Source organism: Trichosurus vulpecula, chromosome 3, assembly GCF_011100635.1.
Source record: "Trichosurus vulpecula isolate mTriVul1 chromosome 3, mTriVul1.pri, whole genome shotgun sequence".
Lineage (NCBI taxonomy): Eukaryota > Metazoa > Chordata > Mammalia > Diprotodontia > Phalangeridae > Trichosurus > Trichosurus vulpecula.
The window spans coordinates 36,787,273-36,811,261 of NC_050575.1; the positions used below are offsets into that span (position 1 = coordinate 36,787,273).

General features: G+C 36.9%; 1 protein-coding gene across 3 annotated transcripts; it reads right to left on the reverse strand.

The window, feature by feature from the left end:
• Positions 1–223: 223 nt before the first annotated feature.
• Positions 224–23,474, reverse strand: GEMIN2 (gem nuclear organelle associated protein 2). 3 transcript variants are annotated; one of them, XM_036748764.1, is made up of 10 exons: positions 23,265–23,474; positions 22,807–22,891; positions 17,772–17,861; positions 17,247–17,306; positions 16,440–16,553; positions 13,035–13,079; positions 12,038–12,106; positions 2,036–2,146; positions 1,180–1,238; positions 224–564 (listed from the first exon to the last, which is right to left on the reverse strand). In XM_036748764.1, exons 1-10 carry the CDS (start codon positions 23,384–23,386, stop codon positions 525–527), a joined length of 795 nt encoding a protein of 264 aa, XP_036604659.1. In that variant the 5' UTR covers positions 23,387–23,474; the 3' UTR covers positions 224–524. The 3 variants fall into 3 exon arrangements, with proteins under 3 accessions (XP_036604659.1, XP_036604661.1, XP_036604660.1); XM_036748766.1 differs by lacking the exon at positions 23,265–23,474 and adding an exon at positions 22,985–23,069; XM_036748765.1 differs by lacking the exon at positions 12,038–12,106 and having other exon boundaries at positions 23,265–23,442.
• Between the last annotated feature and the right edge of the window lie 515 nt (positions 23,475–23,989).

A 23,989-nucleotide genomic window follows, 5' to 3' on the forward strand; every position in this document is an offset into this window, starting at 1 on the left:
CCAGGTTATTTTAACCCTATTACTAAGAATATGACGTTTTCATAAGTGGTTTCTGGTTTTGTTTTTTTTTTTTAACTTTATTTTGGTTAATGAGTTCTTAGTATCCAAATCTCACTTTCAGCAAAAGGAATTTTCAAACTTATTTCCACCACATATCTTCAGCATTCATTATTTAAGAATTTAATAAAATTTTATTACTTAAAAAAGGTTCTTATACAAGGCATTTCACTTATTGAATGACTTTTAATCTTTCTGAAAGGTTTGTAATTGAGAGACATTTTTGAGCAACACTAATTGCTAACTATGTGACATACCACCCAGCCACTTTAGTTTTTTAAAACACAACATTGATCTTGCTATGGACATCAATTTCAGTAACAGATATCAAATTTAAGATTCTTACACAACACTGAAACTTTGATGAAACCTGCCTTCATGGGGGCTGTTTGGCTTGCACAGAGATGTTATGTTGCTTGTTTTTTTTTTATATCGCAAGTACTCTACTATTGAAGATTGTTTTTGTATCAAGATGGTTCATCAGCCAGGTCCCGCTGATCAAAATACCTATTAAAAAGATAAATTTTAAGGACACATGGAGAACTTTGGCTCAAAATTTAGTTGATACCTAACCATCATACAAAGCAGGGACATAAAAATCACTAGTTACCCCAATAAGCTGGTATCCTGTTTAAAGGACTAGGATAATTTTGCACTTTAAAAAGTAAGTACATTCTAGACTCCCAAGCTGACATCCAATTAAAATGTTTGGTTTTATTTTGGAGGGGGGAAGGTAAGGCAATTGGGGTTAAGTTAATTGCCCAAGGTCGCACAGCTAGTAAATGTGTCAAGTGTCTGAGGCCAGATTTGAATTCAGGTCCTCCTGACTCCAGGGCCGGTGCTCTGCAAAACCTAGCTGCCCCTAAAATGTATTTCTTTTAAAACTCACAAAATGTTTTCTAACAGTATAATGCAGGCATGCCATTTTATGATTTCCCAATTTACTACTGACTAAACTTTCTCAACATTTGAGCTTCTTTAAAACGATCACATAGCCAAGATGTTTTAAAAAAATGAACACACATTTCAAATGTGTGTATACACGCACACACACACACACAATAGTAATCTGTAGCACTTTATATAAAGTACAAAATAAAAAACAAAAAGCTTTTACTATACCTGCTCACCAAACAGATTAATAAATTCAAAGCAGGTACTCGTTCATCTTCTTTACTCTCCTGGAAAAGAAAAAATAACTATTTTATTTCTGCTTTCTAAGTTCCACCAAATTTCCTTTTAAGATATAACAGACAAGCACTCTGCAGAAGAAGTTACTATTTATGCTATCACAGCATAGCAGAAAATCCTTGAAGGGGAAGGATAATGCTGCTGAGTCAACACCTTGTTTAATCAGGGTCCTGCAGGAAATCTCCTTATAGTTCTGGGCCTGAAAGCTTGAAAGGGAAGATATCTTCTAGCCTCTTGCTAAGGAGCTATAACTTAAAACCTCTTTCCTAATAAATGTTGTGTCATCTATATTTTGAAAATCAGTGGAGAGAGAGATTCATAATTCTGAAAATCTGGATCAGAAGTCCATGCAATCTAAGGGGGAGGAACCAAGAAGGGTTTGTCCTATCTTATAGCATAATACTTAACTGAGAAAGCACATGAAAACTTAGAGGACTTACTTCCTAATAAGGCAGACCAGGGACGGATGATTCATAATGATGTGGGGTAGAGTAGCTCAAGCATAAATGTTGCTACTCATGCATTAGTTGGACACTATAAGATTTTTATATATGTCAAACATTGTTTGATTATTCATAGAAGAGCAATGAAATAGCTAAGCCAGTGACTTTGTGAATTATGAAAAATTCCCATCTAATTGCATTCTTCATTTTGTTTTTTTCATTTAAATCATCACCATCTAGGGTAAATTAATTAGTATTTTTCTGTCAATATAAAACACATCAAATGCTTTGTAAAATAAAGCATTACACAAATTTAAGGTATCATTTGAAAAGTTGTAACTCACCACTAAGAATCTCACTTCAGAGCATCTTCTTGCAAGTTGCCTAATTAACGAATGAGCTTCAGGTAATAATGGTTTTTCAAGGCAAGCTAACAAAGCATAGAGCCATCTTCCCTGAATAAATTAAAAATTAGTTTTTTATATGTGTATATATACATATTTAACAAAGTACTATCAATAAGTTCTTATCAGATGTTTCACTGCTTTCTTCAGGGATATGTCTGTTATGGTGCACTGAATGGAGTGCTGGGCTTGAAATCAGGATACTTGGGTTTAAATCCTAACTGTCACTTATTGACTGTGTAACCGCACATGAATCACAACCTCCTTGAACCTCAGCTTCCTCATCTGCAAAATGTGGGGAAGAGGGGCTAGATGGAGAGAGAAAATGTTTTTGCCTTTTTTTAGATTTTCTCCAAGGCTTCTTCCATCTTGAACATTCTGATAATAATAATAAACAATAACGTTCTTTGCTACAAATAAATCATAGGAGATAGGGGATGGATCTCTGATTTCACTGATTTAAAGAACTCCCTAATGAGATAACTCCCTCTCCCTGTATAGATTGGCATCTTATCAGTAATTTGTAGATTTAGTTGCCTAGAGCACTGAGAAATTAAATGATTTTCCTGCGGTCATATAGCCATTTGGCAGCAAGACCTGAATCCACGTCTTCCAGGATCTAAGGCAAGACCTCTATTGACTAAAATAGAAGTGTCAGATCCATGGCCCACAACACTCTCAGGTAGCCTGAACCAGATTAATATATAATTGTGAAATATGTGACAAAATATAAAATAAAGTATGAATAATATTAACAGTTTTCTAAGACTATGTGCCCTGTGGGGATCCTTATATTCAGTTTAGTAGCCCTGTTTCTATTTGAGTTTGACACCACTGTCTTATGAATAAAATGTAAAATTTTAAAAGTTAGTTTAGATAATGACAGCTAAGTGAATCTCAGCAGGGGATCTAAATAACAGATTTAGTGATTGTGGTAAAGGGAAAATGGAAAAGTCAAAACATTTCCTTTCCCTTCTAGAGTTTCCTCCAAGGTTTCATACTAATTACAGGAACCTTTTGATTTCCCAGGGTAGGAAAGCCTTATCAGAGCACGTGTATACTTTAGCCATCAAAATTGGCCAAGTTTTCTTTAGTATCTATAGACAAAATCTGGATTAACTATCCCTAAGTCCAAGATGAAAATGTTATCCATGAAATTTTTTTGATATGTCTACTAATAAATTTCCTTGGGTCTGCCATATTTCATGCTGTTATCATGGAACCACTAGTGCAAAATTTAAATAAGTTTCTTCATTATTAGTTGCTGCAATATTAAACTGGTAAGAGACATGACTTTATTCTGTGAAAGTTTTGGTAATAAAACAACACAGAATATATATAATGACTGAGCTTTAAGTGAACAAGAACTAGCTATACCACAAGAGCAGACTGAATTAAAATGTCACAACTATAATTATGGTAGTGAATAATTTCTGAAAGAGGTCATCTGTAAGAAAATACTATTGTTGATATTTACAGGATCATAGATTTGGAGCTATAAATGACCTGAGAGCCACTGAGTTTAACCCTCTTATTTTACAGATGAATAAACCGAGGCCAAAGAGGTTAAGTTGCTTGCTAGAGTTGAACAGCTAGTGTCAGAAGCAGGATTTGAATTACAGTAATTATAAAATATTTAGAAATAATGACAACACTATATATGTAAAAAATAGAGCCATAAATAAGGTTTTGTTTGGTTGGCTTAGTAATAAAATGCAATCGTGCCCTGACTCTTACCTTGTACTCAGCGAAAGTATGAATAAGTGATCAGTTACTGAAATACAATTATTGTAGAGGAAACTACAAATTTAAGGGTAATGAGTGGGAGGTCATAGATCCAGAATTGGAAAGCACCTTAAGAGACCATCTGGGACAAGACTGGTTTAATAGCAGTCTGCTGGACTTGGAATGAGAGAGACCTGCATTCAAATGCAGCCTAAGCAATTTAGCTGTTTGATTTGGGGCAAGTCACATAAACCTCTCAACCATAGTTTCCTCATCTGTAAACTGGGAATGATGATAATATAATAAGCATGTACCTCATAGGGCTGTTGTGAAATCAAAGGGGATATATATGTTTAAAATAAGTACACACATGTACATATGTATGTATGTATATACGGGTGTATATATATCTAAATTGCTTTGCAGACCTCAAGACCCACAAATATTAATATCATCATTATTATCATCTAGTCACACCCCCTCATTTTATAAAAGAGGAAATCTGAGGCCTGGGCAAATTAAGTGACTTGCTCTGAGTCACACAGCTAGTAGGTGGCAGAGCCAAGGTTCAAACTCAGGTCTTATGACTCCAAGTTAAGCTTTCTTTCCACCAGACCAGGAGGTAAAATACTACAATAGAAAGAATTCTGGATTGGAGTTACAAATTCAGGTTTAAACCCTGGCTCTTAACTTTGGGTAAGTTGCCTGACCTTTCTGGGCCTCAGTAACCTTTTCTGTAAAATGAGATTGGTAATAAAATGAAATTCAACTTCAAAAAGCAAACACTCAAAACAGATATGATGTATACATTGTCAGACAAAGCTTTTGTAGTGGATGTTTTTGCTTATCAATTTTATCATAAGGGAGAATGCATGGCAAAGATGACAAATACTGGAGGAGCTGTGGAAAAACAGGTTCCCTTGGACAGTGATCTCAAACTCAAATAGAAACTAAGGCCACCAAATCAAACAGGAATCCCTGCAGGGCAAATACTGACTTAGATAACCCTGAATTAACATCATCTACTTTTTATTGTGTTTTATTTTAAGTATTTCCCAATACATTTTAATTGGGTTCTGGTGGAATGTTGTGGGCCCCATATTTGACACTTGTGTTCTAATGCATTATTCAATGTGAATTGGTCCAGCCATTCTGGAAAGCAATCAGGACCTATGAGGAAGAAATTACTAAATTGTGCATATGCTTTGACCCAGCTATAACATTTACTATGTTTACAGAAATCAAGAGAAACCAAAGAAAGAAGGAAAGAATATAAAATATAACAGCTTTTTTTTTGTTATACCTAAAAATTAGAAACTGAGCAGGTGTTCTATTGGGGAAATGACTAACCAAACTGAAGTATATAAATTTAATGGCATATAATTAGGCTATAAGAAATTAAAAAATGGACAATTTCAGAGGCAACTGGGAAGACCTTTATGAACTAATGCAGAAATTAAGACAATTTATACAGTACTGTAGAGGAAAACAACTTTGAAAAACTTTCGCACACTGATCAATGCAATGACAAACCAAAAAAATAAAGATGGAACACACCCTTTACCTCCTGATGAGGGATGAATTATAAATGCAGAAAGTACATTTTTGGACTTTACACACAAATACATAAAATATAAACACACTTATGCACACATATAATAACATATATATTCAACTGGTTAAGTGAAGAAGAGTCTGGAGGTCATGATGGAGTGATAATGACTACAAAAGGCAAATGGTATCAATAAAACTTTTAAAATAACCAAGTTAGATATCTGAGGTGCCTTCCTGTTTTATAATCTGCGACTCTAGTACAAAAAAATTATAGTGAAATTACTTTAAAAATCATGAGCCCCCTTAACTTACACACAACTTCTCAGGATAACATCTATTATGGTAAGCAACTATACCAATAAGGAAATCTATGTTCTCTAAAATCCCCTACAGGTTCAAATAAGGCAGTACTTCCCACCAGTGTATCTAGATATTTTGGTTCAGAAAATGAAAATATTATGAATGTGGGGTATCCCAAAGTTTTAGTGCAGTAAGATGCAACAGCTTAGAAGTTCAAGTATCTGCAAACATTCCACCCCCCCCCCCCAATCTATCCTATGCCTTTTCCCTTCAAAATAAAAAGATCTTTAGATATTTAACTTTTTTATTTCAGTATTGGTACTGCTAATATTTATGTGTTTACTGAAGAAAAGCAAACAAGACCCAAGGGATTAGCCAAGTTGCTAAAGTAATCTGTTACTTTAACCATAAAATTGTGTTTAGTAATAAATATGCTTATGGTTCTTGTAGAAAATGACTTTTAGTGACATACTTTTACTATGTAACAAGGGTAGCCAATTTTGTCATTTGGAAATATACCAGTATAGGAAAGTAGACAGGACACTAGGCTTGGGAGAATGAATACCTGATTATGAATTCTAGCATTGACACTAGCTTTCTCACCTTTGAGCTTCAGTTTCATCTGTAAAATACGTTTTTTTTTTAAGTACTTCACAGGTTTTTTTGTGAGGAAAGCACTTCCTAACCCTTTATACATATTTAAATGTAAGCATTATGAAGAGTTCTCATAATCAAGGAAGTTTATGCCCAAGGTACCTATAGATTAAGATTCTCATAGGGTTCTGGCTTTTACCAGAACGGCAAGGAGGCAGGATTATTTTATCTTGAGGGAAAAAAAAGCTTCTGCTTTGTCTCTCCAGAGTAGAAATCATTCTATTATCTTTCACCTCACTTTATGCCTGTGCTGCTATAGTCTCAACTAAGCCCCAAGATCGTCCACACAATTTTCTGCTTTTTAGATGGTTTTATCTGTATCAAAGCTAGAGCCCTGAGGACTTTTTTTTTTAAGTTGAAAGAAAAGGACATCTTGAACTATGATGTCAGGTGTCAATTTATTTTAAATTCTGCTAAGAGACAATTTGGCTCCTCTTTTATGCAAAATGACTATATTTGGCTAATGAAGAAATCTTTCAAGTTCCAAATTTACAATCCTCCAAGTAGAACCACATTTAGATGCTAAGCTAGTTTTAGGAGGCCAGCAAAAAATTTAACAAAGGAATGGGCTGGATTTCATTTGGTAAAGTGCTCTGTTTTAGCAGACTTAGGTCACCATGTATTTGTCTCCTTTCCCTAGATTGTAAACTTCTGGAGGGTAGCATCTATTTCACTTTTTTTTTTTGGTAGCCTCAGTGTGTACTTAATAAATGTTTGTTGGTTTTCTATAGCCACAGCCTACAATATTCCAGTGTCTGAAGGACCAAAGTTGCAATTTACCCAAAGGGCCTCGGGAAGGCATATGGTAAACATGAATAAGCTGCAATACATTCCAAGAAATTACACCGGAAAAGTATTATCCTCTTCCTAGACCATTGCAACAACCTTCTGACTGGTTTCCCTGTCCCCTCTCTCTCCTCTCCAATCCATCTTCCATTCTATTGCCAAAGTGAGTCTTCTAAAGAATAAGTCTGAGGATATCACTGTCATCCCCCCACCTTTCTCCCCAAGGCTCCATGAGCTCCATTGGCTCCTTATTACCAGGATTAAATATAAGCTCCTATAGTGCATTTATGCTCTTCAATAACCTAGTCCCTTCCTACCTTTCCAGGCATCCTTCACTTTCTACTCCCCTCCATATACCCCACAATATACCTATACAGCCTGCTTACAATTCTTTGAACATCACACTACAACTCTACGCTTTTGTACTTACTTGTCTCCCGTCACCTCCTGAGTTCCCCCACCACCCCCATCTCACTCCTTCCTCCTGGTTTTCTTCAAGACTCCGCTCTAGTTGGCCCTTACACATGAGGCCTTTTCTGATCTCCAGTAAGCTCCTTCCCTTCTCAGATTACTCTCTTTCATATGTACTTAGTTATTTACATGTTGACTCCATTGGAATGCAGAGTATACTTTGAAGGCAGAGAAGTTGTTTCAACCTTACTTTGTAGCACAGTGGCACATAGGAAACAATAAATCTTTGTTAAATGATAGGAAAGGATGTCATCAGAGAAACATGTGACCAGAATAAAAAGGGCTGATCAAAAAGAGAGAGAGAACTGATAGCCCCTTCCTTACTACCCAGATAGCTAAACATTCAGGGTCAAGCTATCTAGGGGTAGAGTACTTTATCTTTATTGTGTCACAGATCCTTTCTTAGGAAAAGGTTTTTAAACACATATAATACACAGGATTATAAAAGGAAACATTATATTGAAAATTATCAAAATATTTCTAAAAGTTCAGAAACCTCATGATCAAGATGAAGAATACCATCCCCATAGCACACTCAGTGAACACCTCCACCAGCAGAGTATTGGATAACACAGATACAAGTTGCAAAAGGTGAGCAACCATGGATGGGTTGTGATATGCAATCATGAAGGAGAAGCAAAAACTGAAATCACAGAATAATGAAGGCCTCAAAGAAATGATTCCATTCTTTTTGGTTTTGAATGTTTTTTTGAGTATGAGTTTACCAAATGGTAATCTCTTATATTGCATCACAGTCCATTTCTAGGGTCTCTGTTCTGTTCCATTCATCTTTTCTTCTTCTATTACCATTATCTATTTTAATCTATTGTTATTTTGATGGTTAATGCAGTCAATATGCAAATTAGTTTGAAATTTTTTGCCATTTTGTTTGACCAACCCATGAAGACCAGAAATATTCTTCCATTTATTAAGTTCTTCCTTGATGCCCAACAAAAATGATTTAGAAGTTCTCTGGAAATCTCATATACCAGTTAATGCCCAAATTTTTAATTCTGTCATCATAAGAGGTATTGCTATTTATCTTGATTTTTAGTGACATACAGAGATTCAGATAATTTTGGTGTGCTAATTTTAAATGTGCCCAACTAATCTGCCAAAATAATTTAATACAATTGTTTATCTTTCTTGACTATTTGGGGGTATGTGTTAAAGTTTACAATTTTAAGAGATATTTTAAATTTACTGCCAATGACTATTTCTTTATGCCTTATAAAAGGCCTAAGGGCCCTAAAACTATTAAATAGGAGCAGTGAGTAGATATATTCCTTTAATGCCTGTTTTTAATAGGAATGGTTTTAGTATTTCCTTATTGTATAGAATAATACCTTTTAATTTCACACATGAACTTATAAACATTATTCCTTTACAATATTTTCAAAAGAAAACTGCTGTATCAAAGGCTTTTTTTTGCATCTAATGATACCATATAGTCTTTATTTTTCCTCATTTATAAGTTTATATTGCTTATTTTAAGCTTTGATATTAAACCACTCTTTCATTATAAATTAATCAACAAGCATTTGTCTACTAAAATGCAGGCAATATGCTACTGTATTGTATTAAATAATTCAAAGTTCTCAAGGAGCTTACATTTTCTTGGGAAAGATAACATATACATATATGCCACATTGGCTACATCTGTATTATTTGTTTTATAACTTCCAATTAGATATTTAAATAGGTCATTTAGCTTCCAGAGAAGCTTATACTTTTTGTCTATTGCAATATTATTTATTACTAATTTTACTGCAGTATGTTTTGAAATGCATTATCTGGTACTTCTGCCTATGTTTTGAAGCTCAATATAACTGATTATCACCAGTTCCATAAATGCTAGAAAAGGCATTTTCTTTCTGTTCCATTAAGTCCTTTCTAAATACCTATGAGGCCTAATTTATTTAATACTCTTGACTGATCTTTTTGTGTGATTTATCACAGTGGATTTAAAAAATCCTCTCACCCTTATTAATTTTAAAAATATTTCTTTTTACTTATATAGATGACCTTATTGAGATTTTTTTATAGATGGGGGAAGTGGCATGTAAACTGGTAGCTGCTGTAATATGGTATCAGTAAGGTCAGTGATTTCCCCCACAACTCTGGTATCTTCTCCTCCTTTAGATATTTTATAAAGAGGGCCCCTCAGTTGCCTCTAACACAGATCTCTAATATACTTGATCCAATCCAGCTTCTCTTCAGTGGCATTTCTACTTCTTTTCTAAACACCTCAGGGGCTGTGATATTTAGGGTTCAAGTGTAGTAGGTTCTGTGGTTCTTGATGTGAGAAAAGTTATAATAGTTTTTCTGTTTGCGGTCTTCTTTTTGTTTTTATCCTTGAATGCTCTTGGGTGACTTTGCTTAGTTGGATATCTTCCCAAGTTTTTCAAGAGCAGAATGGATTGCTTTTGGGAACACTGTAAAGCACTTTTACTGATCCCAAACAGCCCATAACAGCAAAGATGCATCTGTTCAGTATATTTTACCATCTTTAAAATGCATGCACCCTATAATTCTACAACAAGACTGGGAAAAGGAAACCTTTTGGTCTTGCAAGAAAAAATGCTCAGATGGATCCTAAATTCTGATGCACCCTCCTGTGATGGCATTTCACAACCCACCCTTGACTGCTCATCCTGTGACTCTCATCCATGTACTCCCAAATATTTGCCACAGGTGATCCACCCCACGTAATGGAGGCCTTCCTCACTTTCTCCCAAAATAATGAAGGTGTAGTGGAACACTCTGGCTGTCCATTTAGCATTCTTCACTTTTGCCATGTGAACAACCCATTTTTTCTTTCTGTCATTACAGTTCCTTGATGACATCACTGAAAACTACTTTTCTTATTAAGAGTTCTTTGTTGGTTATATATTGCAGCCTGTTCATATCTACCATGTGCTTCTGTGCTCCTCTTTAGTTCTTACATTGGTGTTTCAGATTCTAATTCGAACCTGGATGACTAGAGAAGTGGTGGTGGCTAGAACAGAAATAAGAAAGTTTGGAAAGGGAGTGAATTTAGGGGTCAAAGAGGGAGGGAAGATATGAGTTCAGTTTCAGACCCATTGAGTTTATAATGCCTTTAAGACATCTGTATGGTGCTGGACGTCAGAAGGCTAGACTGGATATATAGACTTGGAAGTGATGGGCAAAGAAATGATAACGGGAGGGTGAATATAAGTCATTAAGAGTAAAAGATAAAAGAGAAGAAGGTCCATGATGGGAGTTTGTGGATGATGTTTTGGCAAAGGAGACTGAAGGGTCAAATAAGTAGGTGAAACACAAGGATAATATCACAAAAACAGAGTATTGAGCACATAAAGGAAGTGGGGGGTGGGTGATATGATCTGAACTTTGGCAAAATCAACTTGTCAACTGTGTGGAGAATGGACTGGAGTAAAGGGATTCTCCAGAGGAGTCAATTGTGTGAAATACTACATTAAGGCAAAAAAGGATCAGGATTGAGAAGAGGCCATTAGAGTTAACAACTAAAGAGACTATTGCTCTCCTCCCTGGCTATCCTTTCCAGTACTAGCTGTACCTCCTTTCATATTTTCCAAATCATTGGTCCTAGAGGGATAGTCAAAATACACTCACCACTGCCACTTCCAGACTCTCTTTATTACCATCACTCAGCAAAGTCTCCTCCACTGGAGGCCTAGGGGACAGTGCCCAAGGTCACACAAGTGTAAGGTTTAGAGGTAGGATTTCAATCCAGGTCTTCTGACTCCAGAACCAGCACTCTTTTCATTGTACTAAAAAATGCAGTGGATTCCATCTGCTAAAGATCTTTAAGGGATGCAAGGGAGGAGGACTTTGCATTCAAGTATGGGTTGTACTAGATAGTCTCTTACGGTAAAATTCTAAAGGCGACACTGGAAGAATATTGGATTTGGAGTCAGAGAAACTGGGTTTAAATCATGGCTGTTCCATTTATCAGCTGTGTGACACCGGGCAAGTCATTCACTTCTCTGGGCTTTGGTGTTCTCATCTGTAAAGTAAAGGAATTGGACTAGATGATCTAAGGCCCCTAGCACTAAAACCATGACACTTCGCTAAACTTACTTTCTTTAATGTATTTGATTTTTATAAACAATTCAAAGTTATTCAAAGTCTATTGAGGTGAATAAAGCCAATGACTTTACTTTCAGTCAAAAACAGTGCATAGATTTTGAAAAAAATAAAATGACTGACTTTTTTTGTGGAACTTGTATAAACTGGCTCTAAAGGCAGTTCCATATGAGGAGATCCAAAAATGTTTAAGAGTAACGCAGTGTCCTTTGAAACTATTTTGAAGAATGATACTTCATTTGGACATGTTGTTTTTAAAATACCAAATTATTTTACACCATACTGGGTACATAGACGGTATAATAACATAAAGGCTTATAACTAAAATGTGATCAACATTATTAAAATAGAAAAAAATAATACCAATTCAGGAGTAAAGTCTTTTTCTCCAAACCAGTTAATCAGGTACTCTAGGACACTAGTTATTGTTGCCTTTTAAAAACAAGAAATTTTATTAGTGTAAAAATATTGAATATCCAAGACATTTCAGCATATATGTTTTATACAGTTGAGTCAGTATTTTATGCAGAATATGTATTAATTCCTTATCAACTATCACTCAGGCTTAAGTTTCGTACTTTGGAAGGAGGAATACAGAGATATCTAAAGAAATCTATGTCTGTGACTTATATTTAACAGAATGATCTATTTCCTTTTTTCAAATGTTCTTTCTCCTTATAATACCTAATGCTAATGGGTAATGGAAATAAATGTCAAATTCTTACTGGATATGGCTTAGTAGTTAAAAAATTAAAAAGGAACATCAGTTTATGAGGATTTGAAAACCAAAGGATCAGCTTTTCCTTTATTAATGTAGAAACTATCAATAATTATAAATGAAATATAATTCATAGACACACATATGGATACATAAATACATATTTATGTGAATATTTATTTTGGTCTGGGCATATAGTTTTATTAGTGTAGGAAAACCCCAGGTAAGGAAACTCCTTTTACTCATGTAGACAATTTTGTAATTTATAGTCTTAGACAGTTAGTTGCCTGAAGCACTGAGAGGGTTAAATAATTTGGCCAGCATCACATAGCTATTATTTTAGAGGCAGGGCTCGAACCTGGTCTTCCTGACTACAAAGTCAGCTGTCTGTGTTATACTATGTCATTTTATAGTATACATGTAAGTTATATATGTGTGTGTGTATATATGTAAAATATTTAATTCTAAGTCTTTATGTCTATGGCTTAGTTCTCTCTCTCTCTACAGTTCTTTAAGACTATAAGGCTAAACTTTAATTGAACCATGTTTTCACCCAGTTCTACATATATACTGCAAACATAAGTTTGTATATATACGTGTATATACAAACACATTTTAAGAAAGATTTAAATTGAGTTTTACCTGATTCATCCTGCTCACAATACTAAGCAAGGGAGGAAACCCAATCTGTAAAAAAGAAATAAAAACAGCACTAAAATATGAAGAATGGCAGACAGCATAAAGTTTCTGTTTTTGCTGGGGAAATATCTATACATAGAAACAAAGAAAAATGTAAAAAAATGTTTTTCATATTCTATTGGTTTTCAGTTTATTACAACATGCTAATGATGCACAAGAAAACAATGACCTCTTGAAAATTAAGCATTTGTTTAAAAATACAGTATCTTTCTAGTAACCAAAAATAGCAACATGCAGGGACAAAAATGAAATATTCCTTGGAAAAGCAATAGTTTTCTATTTGAAGAATCCAATCAAAAAACCAACCTGCACTTAGATAAGCTGTGATATTTTCATTTTATATCAGGTGCTTACTTCCCCCCCCTTTGTATTACATAAGGCTTATATTTCACAGTCAATAATGGCTCATATCATGGCTTTATATATTTTTGATTTACAAAGTGTTTTTCTCACAAAAACCCTATGACATAAGTAGGTTAGATTCCATCAAGAAGTCTTCAAGTAAGGCTAAAATATACGAAGAAAGGCTTACATTAGAGATTTGGTTTGTCAATCTTGATGTGACTTACAAAAACTTTTGTTGTTCAGTCGTTTCTAACTCTTTGGAACACACCGTTTTGGGGTTTTCTTGGCAAAGATGCAGGAGTGGTTTGCCATTTCCTTCTCCAGCTCATTTTACAGATGAGAAAACTGAGGCAAACAGGGTTAAGTGATTTTCCCAGGCTCACACAACTAATAAGAGTCTGAGGCCACATCTGAATGCAGGTCTTCCTGATTCCAGGACTGGTACTCTATCCACTGGGCCACCTACCTGCCCACTAACAAAAACTACATAACATTAAGAGTTACAGAAAACTAAGTGACTGTTTCCTAAAAGTGTTTTGTTTATGTGTAACATAGTAAATAATTTCATAAAAACATAATGGTTTTTAAATGTTTTGAAGTGTTCTTTTGAAGGACAAGCCTTAGTAAACACAGAAGGTCATCTCTTAATAGGTTGGCCATGGCAACCCGACCTAAAGTGATGAAAGAACATAAGATTACAAATCAGTAAATATGGGATCTAGCTATGGCTTTACCACTAACTTGCTCTATGATCCTGGGCCAGTCATGACCTTGCTATGCATCAGTTTCTACATTGTAAAATGAAGATAAACACTTATTTATCATATGTCCTAGCACTGCTATTAGATAAAAGATGTGAAAGTGCTCTGAACTTAATCAAACACATATTAAGATATTAACATTAGAGTTATTAAAAGGCCTTAAAATTATTAAATGTAAAAAAAAATCATCTTTCTGGTTTTTTTTCCCCCAAATGGGTTTATTCAGTAGTAAGCAGCTTGGTTTCATCTATCTTAACTTTTCAAATAAGCATAAATATTCTGTTACATCCATTCTATAGCATAACTGTTCTCTAATTGTTTCTCCTGCATTAAGCATGTCTCCCTAAATATATTGTAGTTTCTGGGCAGAAGGGAATATATACTTTTTTGGGTATTTATCAACAGTGCTTAGCACAAAAAAGATATTCCCATTTATTTCTTGTTAATAAATCAACCATCTAGAACTCCTTAGATTTATAATAGTTCAAATCGGGGCAACTAGGTGGTGCAGTGAGTACAGCACCGGCCCTGGAGTCAGGAGGGCCTGAGTTCAAATCCCACCTCAGACACCTGACACACTTACTAGCTGTGTGACCTTGGGCAAGTCACTTAATCCTAATTGCCCTGCCTTCCCCCCTCCAAAAAAAAATGCAATAGCTCAAATCTACATAAACATATAAATGCAAGTCAGACTGGAACTAAAACACCCTGTCATGAATTATTTTGGGCAAGATAGCCTTTAAGGTTTCTTCTGTAATTCTGATTCTAAGGATCTGTTAAAAATGTGAGAAAGCATAAGTACTATATGATCTACTTAATATATGGTATAGTCATAATGACATATGTTGATCTAAATAGGTTGCTTTAATTAGATTTGATCAATATATAGACTTGAGAATCAGTAAAAGACAATATGATGAAAAGAGCATTAAGTCCTAAATTAAGTGGATTTTTTTTTCATTTCTTCTCTACTAATAATACTCTTTGATCAAGTCAAGTTGTTACTTAATCTTTCTATGACTAGTTTCCTTACGTTTTAAAGAAAGAACTCCCTTGGTCACCCTATCAACTTCATGTGAATACTGTAAAAATGAAATAAGAGACTGAAAACAACTGAAAACAAATTAGAAGAATTATATGTATGCCCCAATTTACTATCAGGGGTTAGTCATTTCAGTTACTGTCTGCGGTGATGATGGTGGAGAAGAATATCTGATACTCATAACAATCCTGGAAGATATGTGCTGTGATCATTCACATTTTTCAGTTGAGGAAACTGGGGCAAACAGAAGTCACTTGCTGTGTTGGTAAGCAAGATGGGCTGCTTAGCACTTAGTTCAACAAGTGCCCTTGAATAGTTTGGCTTTTATTCCCTTTGAGTAATTCACTGAACCTTACTAGGTGCTAAGCCTCAGGCCCAAACCCCTATTAGGTGTAAAACCTTAGTGGGTGTGGATTGGCAACTAAGGTGGGGCCCAAGGTGGGGCTAACTCCAGGGAGGGCCTAGTTTACACATCTGGGAAGAGCAGAGGCTTTTAGGCCACGAGGATTTAAGTCCGCCTCTTTGTGACGATTCTAGGTCACGTGGGTGAGTCGCATGTGTAACTCACCCCTGACATACACTGAAAAAGATATAAAAACCAGGGGTTGGCTGTCTGTTCCTTGGAGCTCTTTGCTGCAGCAGTGGTGGCGCCTGACTCTGGGCCAGCCCTTGTTCTGAGCTCCCGGGCTGAACCTAGATGTTGGTAACTATGAATCTGTATTGGGTCTGTCTGTTGATATTTGTACTTTGTTTGTAATTTGCTCTGAAGTTCAGGTTGCTGGCCTTCTCCCCTGAACTAAGTGACTGATATTTGTATGCTGAATTAAAGTGAGCTTGTCAGCCCCTTCACCTTGCTTTCCTTAGTTAAGCAGATCAAAAGAACCTGTGCTGTTGGCAGCTTTCCGGGTGCTGGCTGTGGGTGGATCTTACACCCCCACAGAAGCTGCTAGCTGGATTGTTGAAACACTTGCCCAAGATACAAAGCTAGTTAAGTATTTGATAGGCTCGTTCTGAACTCAGGAGTTCCTGCCTACAGGCCTAGTGCTCTATCCATTAAACCACCTTGCTGCTTCATGATAACTTGAAGTAGCTCATATATAACTTATTTTTGTTTTTAAAGTGTTCTTATTTAGAACACAAAACAAAATAGAAATTAGGGTCATCATGATTTTGCCATCTTAATTACATCACATCACGTACCTGCACATAGTCTATTCCTGGATTTTCACCTGTAGCTGTTGCAATAGACATTTCAGCACATAACCTTTCACCCAGACAAAACTTTTTCCAGCCTTCTTCATCTTCAGATTTTGGCTGAAAGATGTGGAAAAAGTTTACATTTAGCAAGTTATTAGGCACACTAACAACCTTCAGAATTTTGTAAGACAGAATAGGCCTTATTGTAATTTGTCAAATCTCATTTCTCATACTCAAACTGAGATGCCAATGCCTAAGTTTCCTTCATTGAAGCCTCTCAAACTTCTCCCTTCTTTCTATCCCTCTACAAAGGTAAGACATGTACTGAATAGCATTGGACTCTTGTTTAGGTGACAGGGTATGGAAAATGCCTCTTCCTCACCTACATGCTAAGTTTCACAAAGGTACTTGTTAGAACACCTGGTTCTTCTTTATGGCACTATCATTGAAATTTTAAAAATCCACTCAACAAGAAAACCTAAAAAATTATTTTAAGCCCTCTCTAAATTCTGGAGACACATTTCACATCTCAAAATAATGCCTAGCTACGAGGACATAAACATGAAGAAAAACCTATCAACCTCAAGATTTAAAGATGTTAGGTTGGGGGAAAAAATGCCATGGATTAAAATACTATACCACATCACTGATTTTTTACTTTTTCAGATTACTGATGCTTCCAATTTATAGATACAAAGAATGCAATGGTATGGGAAGAGAGTGAACATTTTGAATAAGTTAATTCTTTTTCAAGGTTGGTAATAAATACAAATTAACTTATAATAAGTGAATACTAAGAGAACCACATACCATGGTGACATTGCTGTCCAAATGTTGTGATTTCCAGTGATTTCTATGTTTGTTCACACTCTAAGAGAGAAAAAGATGACAATTTAAATTTTATATTTTAACTTATTTAATGCTAGTCAAACAGAATAGGTGCATATGAAGGAAATGATTGCATATAATAAAAAAATCAAGTTTTACAAAAACACTAGCAATTAAATTCAGTATTTGTTAGGTGCCTATGTGTAAGCCACTGTGCTTGGCCATGGGGAAACAAAACAAAAACATTTCTTGCTGTCAGAGAGTTTATATTCTACTGGGAGATAAGATACTTACAGAGATAAGTAAATCCAAGATAATTTGAGGAGGAAGGAAGAGTACTAACAGTTTGCAGTAAAACTTGCTTGCATAGCTTATAATTATGTAACAATTTACCATCTAATTTATAAATAAAACAATGACCTTTAGATTTAAAAGTCATGAATCCTATTTTCCTAATAAAGTATAAAGAAGAAATAAATCTGAGGTTTACCTGGACTATATAGTTACCTGGCGAATAGTTGAAAATTGAGCTACTTGCTGCTGCTGCCATTTAAGTGTTGGAGAGTATCCTTCCGGGGCAGGCTGGCATCCTGAAAGCTAGAAAAAATAGCCCCAAAATGTTACACCAGTAATGTTATAACAAGAATCTGATAACTTCAAGAACATTACCTAGTAAGAACATTACACATAAGTATTATTAAGTGCTTATCATGTGCCAAGTGCTATGCTACATGCTACAGGCTACAGATACAAAGAAAGGTAAGAACAGTTCCTGCCCTCAAAAGAATACATTCTAACGGAGGAATCAACACATAAGTAACTATATACATACAAGATATATCAATGTGAAGATGGAAGCTAACCTTCGAGGGTAAGGGACTTCGAGGTGGTGGTGGTGAGGTTTGGGGGAAGAACCAGGAAAGGTCTCCTACAGAAAGTAGGAGGAGGTGAACCCTAAAGGAAGCCATGGAAACCAAGGGGAGAGGTGAAGAGGCAGAGCATCCCTGGAATGGGGGGTGAGGAAGCAGGAGAAGAAAAGCTCAGGCAGTACAAAGGGATTGAGATGGAATGTTACGTTTGAGGAGTTCCACACGGGCCAGTGTAGTTGGATCATAGAGTGTGTGGAGAAGAGTAAAGAGTAATAAACCTGGAAAAGAAGGTATAGGCCAAGTTATAAAGAACTTCAAATGACCAAGAGGAATTTGATCCTGGAGGCAATAGGGAGCCACTGGAGCACATAGTGGGGGGCAGGAAAACACGCTCAGACCCATGCTTTAGACAAAAAAAATCACTTTGACAGCTGATAGGAAGATAGATTAAAGTGTGAAGAGATGTAAGACAGAAAGACCAATTACAAGGCTATTACAGTAGTCAAAGTGAGAGATGTTGGGGGGGAGGGTGGAGCAGGACTAGGGTTGTGGCTATTAACTCACTGGGGGGCTACTACGGTAGTGGCAAGACAGGGCATATATGAGATGTTGTAAAGATAGAAATGACAAAATAAGATGTGTGGAGTAAGGTGTTGAGGATGACGCTAAGGCTAGCCTGTGTGACTTGGGAGGATGCTGCTGCCTTTGACTGTAATAGAAAAGCTCAGAAGGGGGAAAGTTTTGAGGGAAAAGATAATGAGTTCTGTTTTGGACATGCTGAATCTGGGATGCTATGAGACAGTTGAAGACGTGCAAAGTGATGTAGGACTGTAATTCTGGAGAAAGACTAGAGCTGGAAATATAGACAGAATCATCTATATACAGATGGTAGTTGAATCCATGGGAGCCAATGAGGTCACCAGGTAAACCACTGGAGTGAAAAAAAGGGAGAGCCCAGGAGACACCCAAGGTTAGTGGGCAAGACACAAAGAACCAGCAAAGGAAACTGAGGAGTGTTCAGAATGGAGGAGAAACGGGAAACAGTAGTGTCATGAAAACCTTGGGGAGAGAGTATCAGAGAGGTCAAGAAGGATCAAGATGGAGAAAAGTCATTAAATCTGGTGATTCAGAGATCAGATAACTTTGGAGAGGGCAGTTCTGAGTGATAATGTCAGAAGTTAGATTGCAGGTTTAGAGGAGTGAAAGAGAAGTGAAGGAATTGAATGTAGATGACTTTCTCAAGGAGTTTAAGCCAGGAGATGAAAAAGATGGATGAATGGCAGGATCAAATGAAGGTTAAAGATGGAGGAGTGAGGAGCATGTTTGTAGGTATCAAATAAGGATATGTGTGTGTGTATGTATATTTATGTATATGTACACACGCACAACTATATACCTACAGATATCTATATAAAATGATATCTAGCAATACAGAAGAAAAAACAAAAAAATTAAGATAGGCTCAAAAATGAAAAGTGAAAAGGTACTTTAGAGGTCTCCAGTATAAGTCACTTATTTTTACAGATGAGGAAACTAAGGGCCAGAAATGTGAAGTGACTTGTCCAAGGTCAGGTACATAGTAAAGAGCCAAGCTAAGATTTAAATCCTGGTCCTCTGACTTTCAAATGTGGTACTCTTTTGAATATAGCGATTAAGTAAATACTTATGTTTTTATATTTCAAGAATCCATTAAGTTAAACCCTTATGTCTTCCTTCATAAACTGTCTGATTAGTTGTTACTGCAAAAAAAAGAAAAAAAAGGCAAACCCAAAAGACACTTGGTAGCCAACCTTATGACGAGCAAACTTGGCTAGGCTGGTCTTTGGATGACAGCTGCTGTCTGGATATATTAAGAGGCACTTAAAAATAGCATAAGTACCTCAAATGGTTAAAAAAAAAAAGATCCATGTTAACTTAAAAGAAAGCATAGAATGGCTTACATTTAGGAGCTCACCTGGAAGTAGAGAAATAGTCTAAACTACATGACCTCTTGAGAAGTAATACAGTTTTATGTTTCTTAAACACACACACTGACATAGACACACACTATCAAGGTCTAGCCTTAATAATAAATGCCCTAAATTTAATCCAACAGATTGAAAGTTTCTTTAAATGTTAACCTTCTATTTAGTAAGCTGTAAATTTGTAGTGTGGTTTAGTGGAAAGAAAGCTGACCTTGTCACGAAGATGTGGGTTCAAGTCCTATTTCTGACACAAATTGAATGTGTGACTCTGAGCAAGGTCCTTAACCTCTTCCTGTCCGAGGGTAACTCTCTTAGACTATAAAGTTAAAGAACAGTTGCATACCTACATTGATAAGGGGGATTCCTCACCCAGGAGTAATCTACAATAATGAAATCATATATTTAGTTTAAAAAACAACAACCCATAAAACTGTTATTATTTTCCTGATGGAACACAGAAATAGTTCATATAATTATTTAGAGAATTACTTGAAATGAAATGCTCCCACAGGGTAGATCAGCATGCTAACTTACTATTGTCCACTACTATTTTTTGAAAAGAAATTATAAAAAATTATAAAAGAAATTATAGGTTACGTTGGATTAAAATATCACTGATTAAAATACACACATATGGATGTGAAATATGAAGCAATTATTCAGAAAAGAAAATAAACTTGTGTTAAAATGACAAGAATTTATCTTAGGACATGGGGAGGGGGGGGAATCTTGCTACTAAAATGACATAGTTATGTAAGATGGCATACTGTTAAATGAGAGACTATACAACCAAATGTCTTTAATAACATCTTCCATCCAATAAACATTCCCTAAAAATGTAAGCCCTTGAAGGCAGGGACTATTTTTTGTCTTTGTTCTCCTAGTGCCTACCACAGTGCCTTGCACGTAACAGATGTATAATAGATATTTTAAAACTGAATTAGTATATTTATTGTACTGATTATAAAAATCAAGACTCACAAGATATACTTTACCTACGATCCACATGAAGTTTAAGTAAAAAGCCTCTTACCTTAATATTATATACCTGAAAGGGACCTTAGAGATCATGTGGCCTAATCTCTTTTTAGCTAAGAAAATAGGTCCAAAGAATGCCCCAGGTTACACTGGTAATAAGTAGCAGGGCTTGAATTTAAACTGTAGCCTTCTGACTCCATAGTCAATGCTTTTTCTAGAACTCAAAGTTTCTTCTGTAAATTATTACGGAAATTAATACAGAAGTCACTACTTCTGTATTGCCATACATCACACGGAAATAGGAAATAATATAAGTTTGCTGACCTATACAGCATATAGTCTTAATAGAACAAGAGTTTAATTCCCAAAACTGGCTTATTCTTTTGGGAGAAAAGCTTCCCACTCTGCTGTGTCTGCTGCAAATAGGACTATAAATCATCTGGGGAGGCAGAGATTGTGTTTTATTCATTTCTGTATCTATGCCTAGTTCAAGTAAATTGCTCAAAGGAGGAATCTAATACATCCTTGTTAAATGAAAAAAACCATCCTAAAAATAGTTACTTAAGATACAAAAGAAATTACTTTAAAAATAATGCACACACATACGATGCATTTAAGCCCCACACTCAGAGTTGCACAAATGGGTAAAGACTTTTAAAAAGTTCCTCTCTACAATGGAAATTGCACTAAACTTAGGATCTGAATTAAAATTCCAGTTCTGTCAATTACTAGCTGTGACCTTGAATATATCACATAACTTCTCTGAGCCTCAATTTCCTCCATCTGTTAAAGGTGAGAGGGAGGGATTAGAAGCCTCGAAGGTCCTGTGTATCTCTAGATCTACAACCCTAACAAAAGTAGGGTTATGTGCCAAAGCAAACACCACTGGAGTAATCAAAACTCACCTACCTTGCTACTATATTACCTAGCATTACAGGAAAAGTACAATGGAGCCGCTCGCATGTGTGTATGTTTAAATATGTACACATCTATCATTCATACTATCTGGAATAGTCTCCAACTAGGTTTAATTACTAAAAGTGCTAATATAATAATGATAACGACAGCTAGCATTTACAGTTTTTTGATATTGTATCTCACAAAAATACGGTAGGTTCTATTAATCCTCATTTTACAAATAAGTAAACTGAGGCAGAGGTTAAGTGACTTGCCCAGGGTTACATACAGTGTCTGAGCAGATTTGAACTAAAGTCTTCTTGACTCTAGGTCCAGCCTAACTGCCTCAAAGGACTTGATCCACTGAATGAAATTTTACAGCTGGAACAAAGCCTTCATAAAAAAAAAAAAAGACAACAATATTATGGCTGAGGAGAGCACGGAAGAACAGGGGCTTAAAAATCGTGAGCTCCTTGAGCGCAGGGCCTGTTTTTGCCTTTCTTTGTATCCCCAGGGGGTTAGCACAGTGCCAGGCACAGGACTCGTAAATACTCGATTTGACTTCCGTTCTAAATTCTCTTGACGCAAGCCCACAGACTACAACGATAGAGACTTCACAGGCGGTATTATTTTAAACCACTTATGTTAACTACACAGCTTCGAAGAGGGATGGTGATTTCTGAAGATACTTAAAGAACCTCTGGGACCTGATTATTCTGTAGGCTTTAAAAATGAACACATAAGAGGTCTAATATTTATGTTGTGCCTCCTTAAAGGGAGGCAAGTTTCCACTTAAGCGGAAAAATGCTTAATAACACATTATACAGAACTCACTGAAACATTCACTGTTTGCTTCCTTTTCAGCTTCTTTGGGTCAATGTGTGCCACCACAACATCTGGACATTGGGCTGCTTCAAGCCTACGAGTCAAATTAAAAAAAAAAAGAATTTAAAAACAATTTTTCGTTTCAGGACTAATTCGTTCCCTCGTTTTTATTTTTTGATGGACTAACGATTTGGGGAAGTTCCCTCGGCAGCACATCCAGTCCCCCCAGCAACCGAGTGGCTCCACCCCCGGGACGGGTCCCCACCCGCCTGGCCCAGGAAGGAGGCGCCCTGGGGCTAGGACGTGGCGGGCCTCCCCCACCCCGGGCCCCGCCCCGGCCACGTCGCCGAGGCCAGGAGGGAGAGTGGGGGGGGGGGGGCGCTAGGGCGACTCCACCCACGCCCCGGCCCTGAGTGGGGGAAGGGGGGACGCGTTGGAGGCCGCAGGCTCCGAGCCAAGCCACTCACTGGACCCTTTTCAGGTACTCCTGGGGCGTCCGAGGTGGCACGGAGGGGTCAAAGTCTTCCGCCAAGTCGCAGGGTTCCACAGGTAAGAGGCGGGGCATCAGCTCCTCCACAGCCGATTCCATAGCGCCTCGACCCCGGGGATGCGGTCGAGGTGGGCTGTGGGATTAGGCCAGGCAAGCTCCCCTCTGCACATGCGCCAAGCACAGGCCCAAGAGCATGCGCATAGAAGAGCTCCTTTCAGCTTCCTGCCCCCTTCTCTCCTTACCTTATCTCCCGTCCCCAGAAGGAGTGGTCTTACGTAGACTCCATAACTTCGCTCCATCGCTGTGTTGTAATAGAGTTTAAAGGATGCGGGTTACATTCTTTTCAATCTTTGGGGGCTCTCATGTGCCTTGACATGTAGGGTGGGGTTGGGTACGGGCACGGCGAGGCTGGCATAGCCATCCCCAGAGTCTCCCCTGCCCGCTTTTCCCCCAGGGAGACTAATTCCTGCCGGGAGGGGAAGCAGGAGATTGGCACCAGAGGCTGGCCGCCCCGCTGTCCTCAGAAAGAGGGGATGCGGACTAAGATTGTGTCAGTGTTACTGTGTTTCAGTCGTGCCCGACCCTCCCTGACCCCATGCGAGGTTTTCTTGGCAAAGATACTGGAGTGGTTTGCCAGTTCCTTCTCCGGCTCATTTTACAGATGAGGAAGCTCTTAATTAAGAAAACTGAGGCAAACAGGGT

Excerpts from the sequence above, each read along its gene's own strand:
- GEMIN2 (XM_036748764.1), bottom strand. The coding sequence starts at position 23,386 with ATGGAATCGGCTGTGGAGGAGCTGATGCCCCGCCTCTTACCTGTGGAA. Across the intron at positions 17,862-22,806 it reads AGCAAACAGTGAATGTTTCA|CTTTCAGGATGCCAGCCTGC; the intron begins GTGAGTTCTGTA and ends TATTTTTTCTAG. Across the intron at positions 16,554-17,246 it reads TGGACAGCAATGTCACCATG|CCAAAATCTGAAGATGAAGA; the intron begins GTATGTGGTTCT and ends CACATCTTTCAG.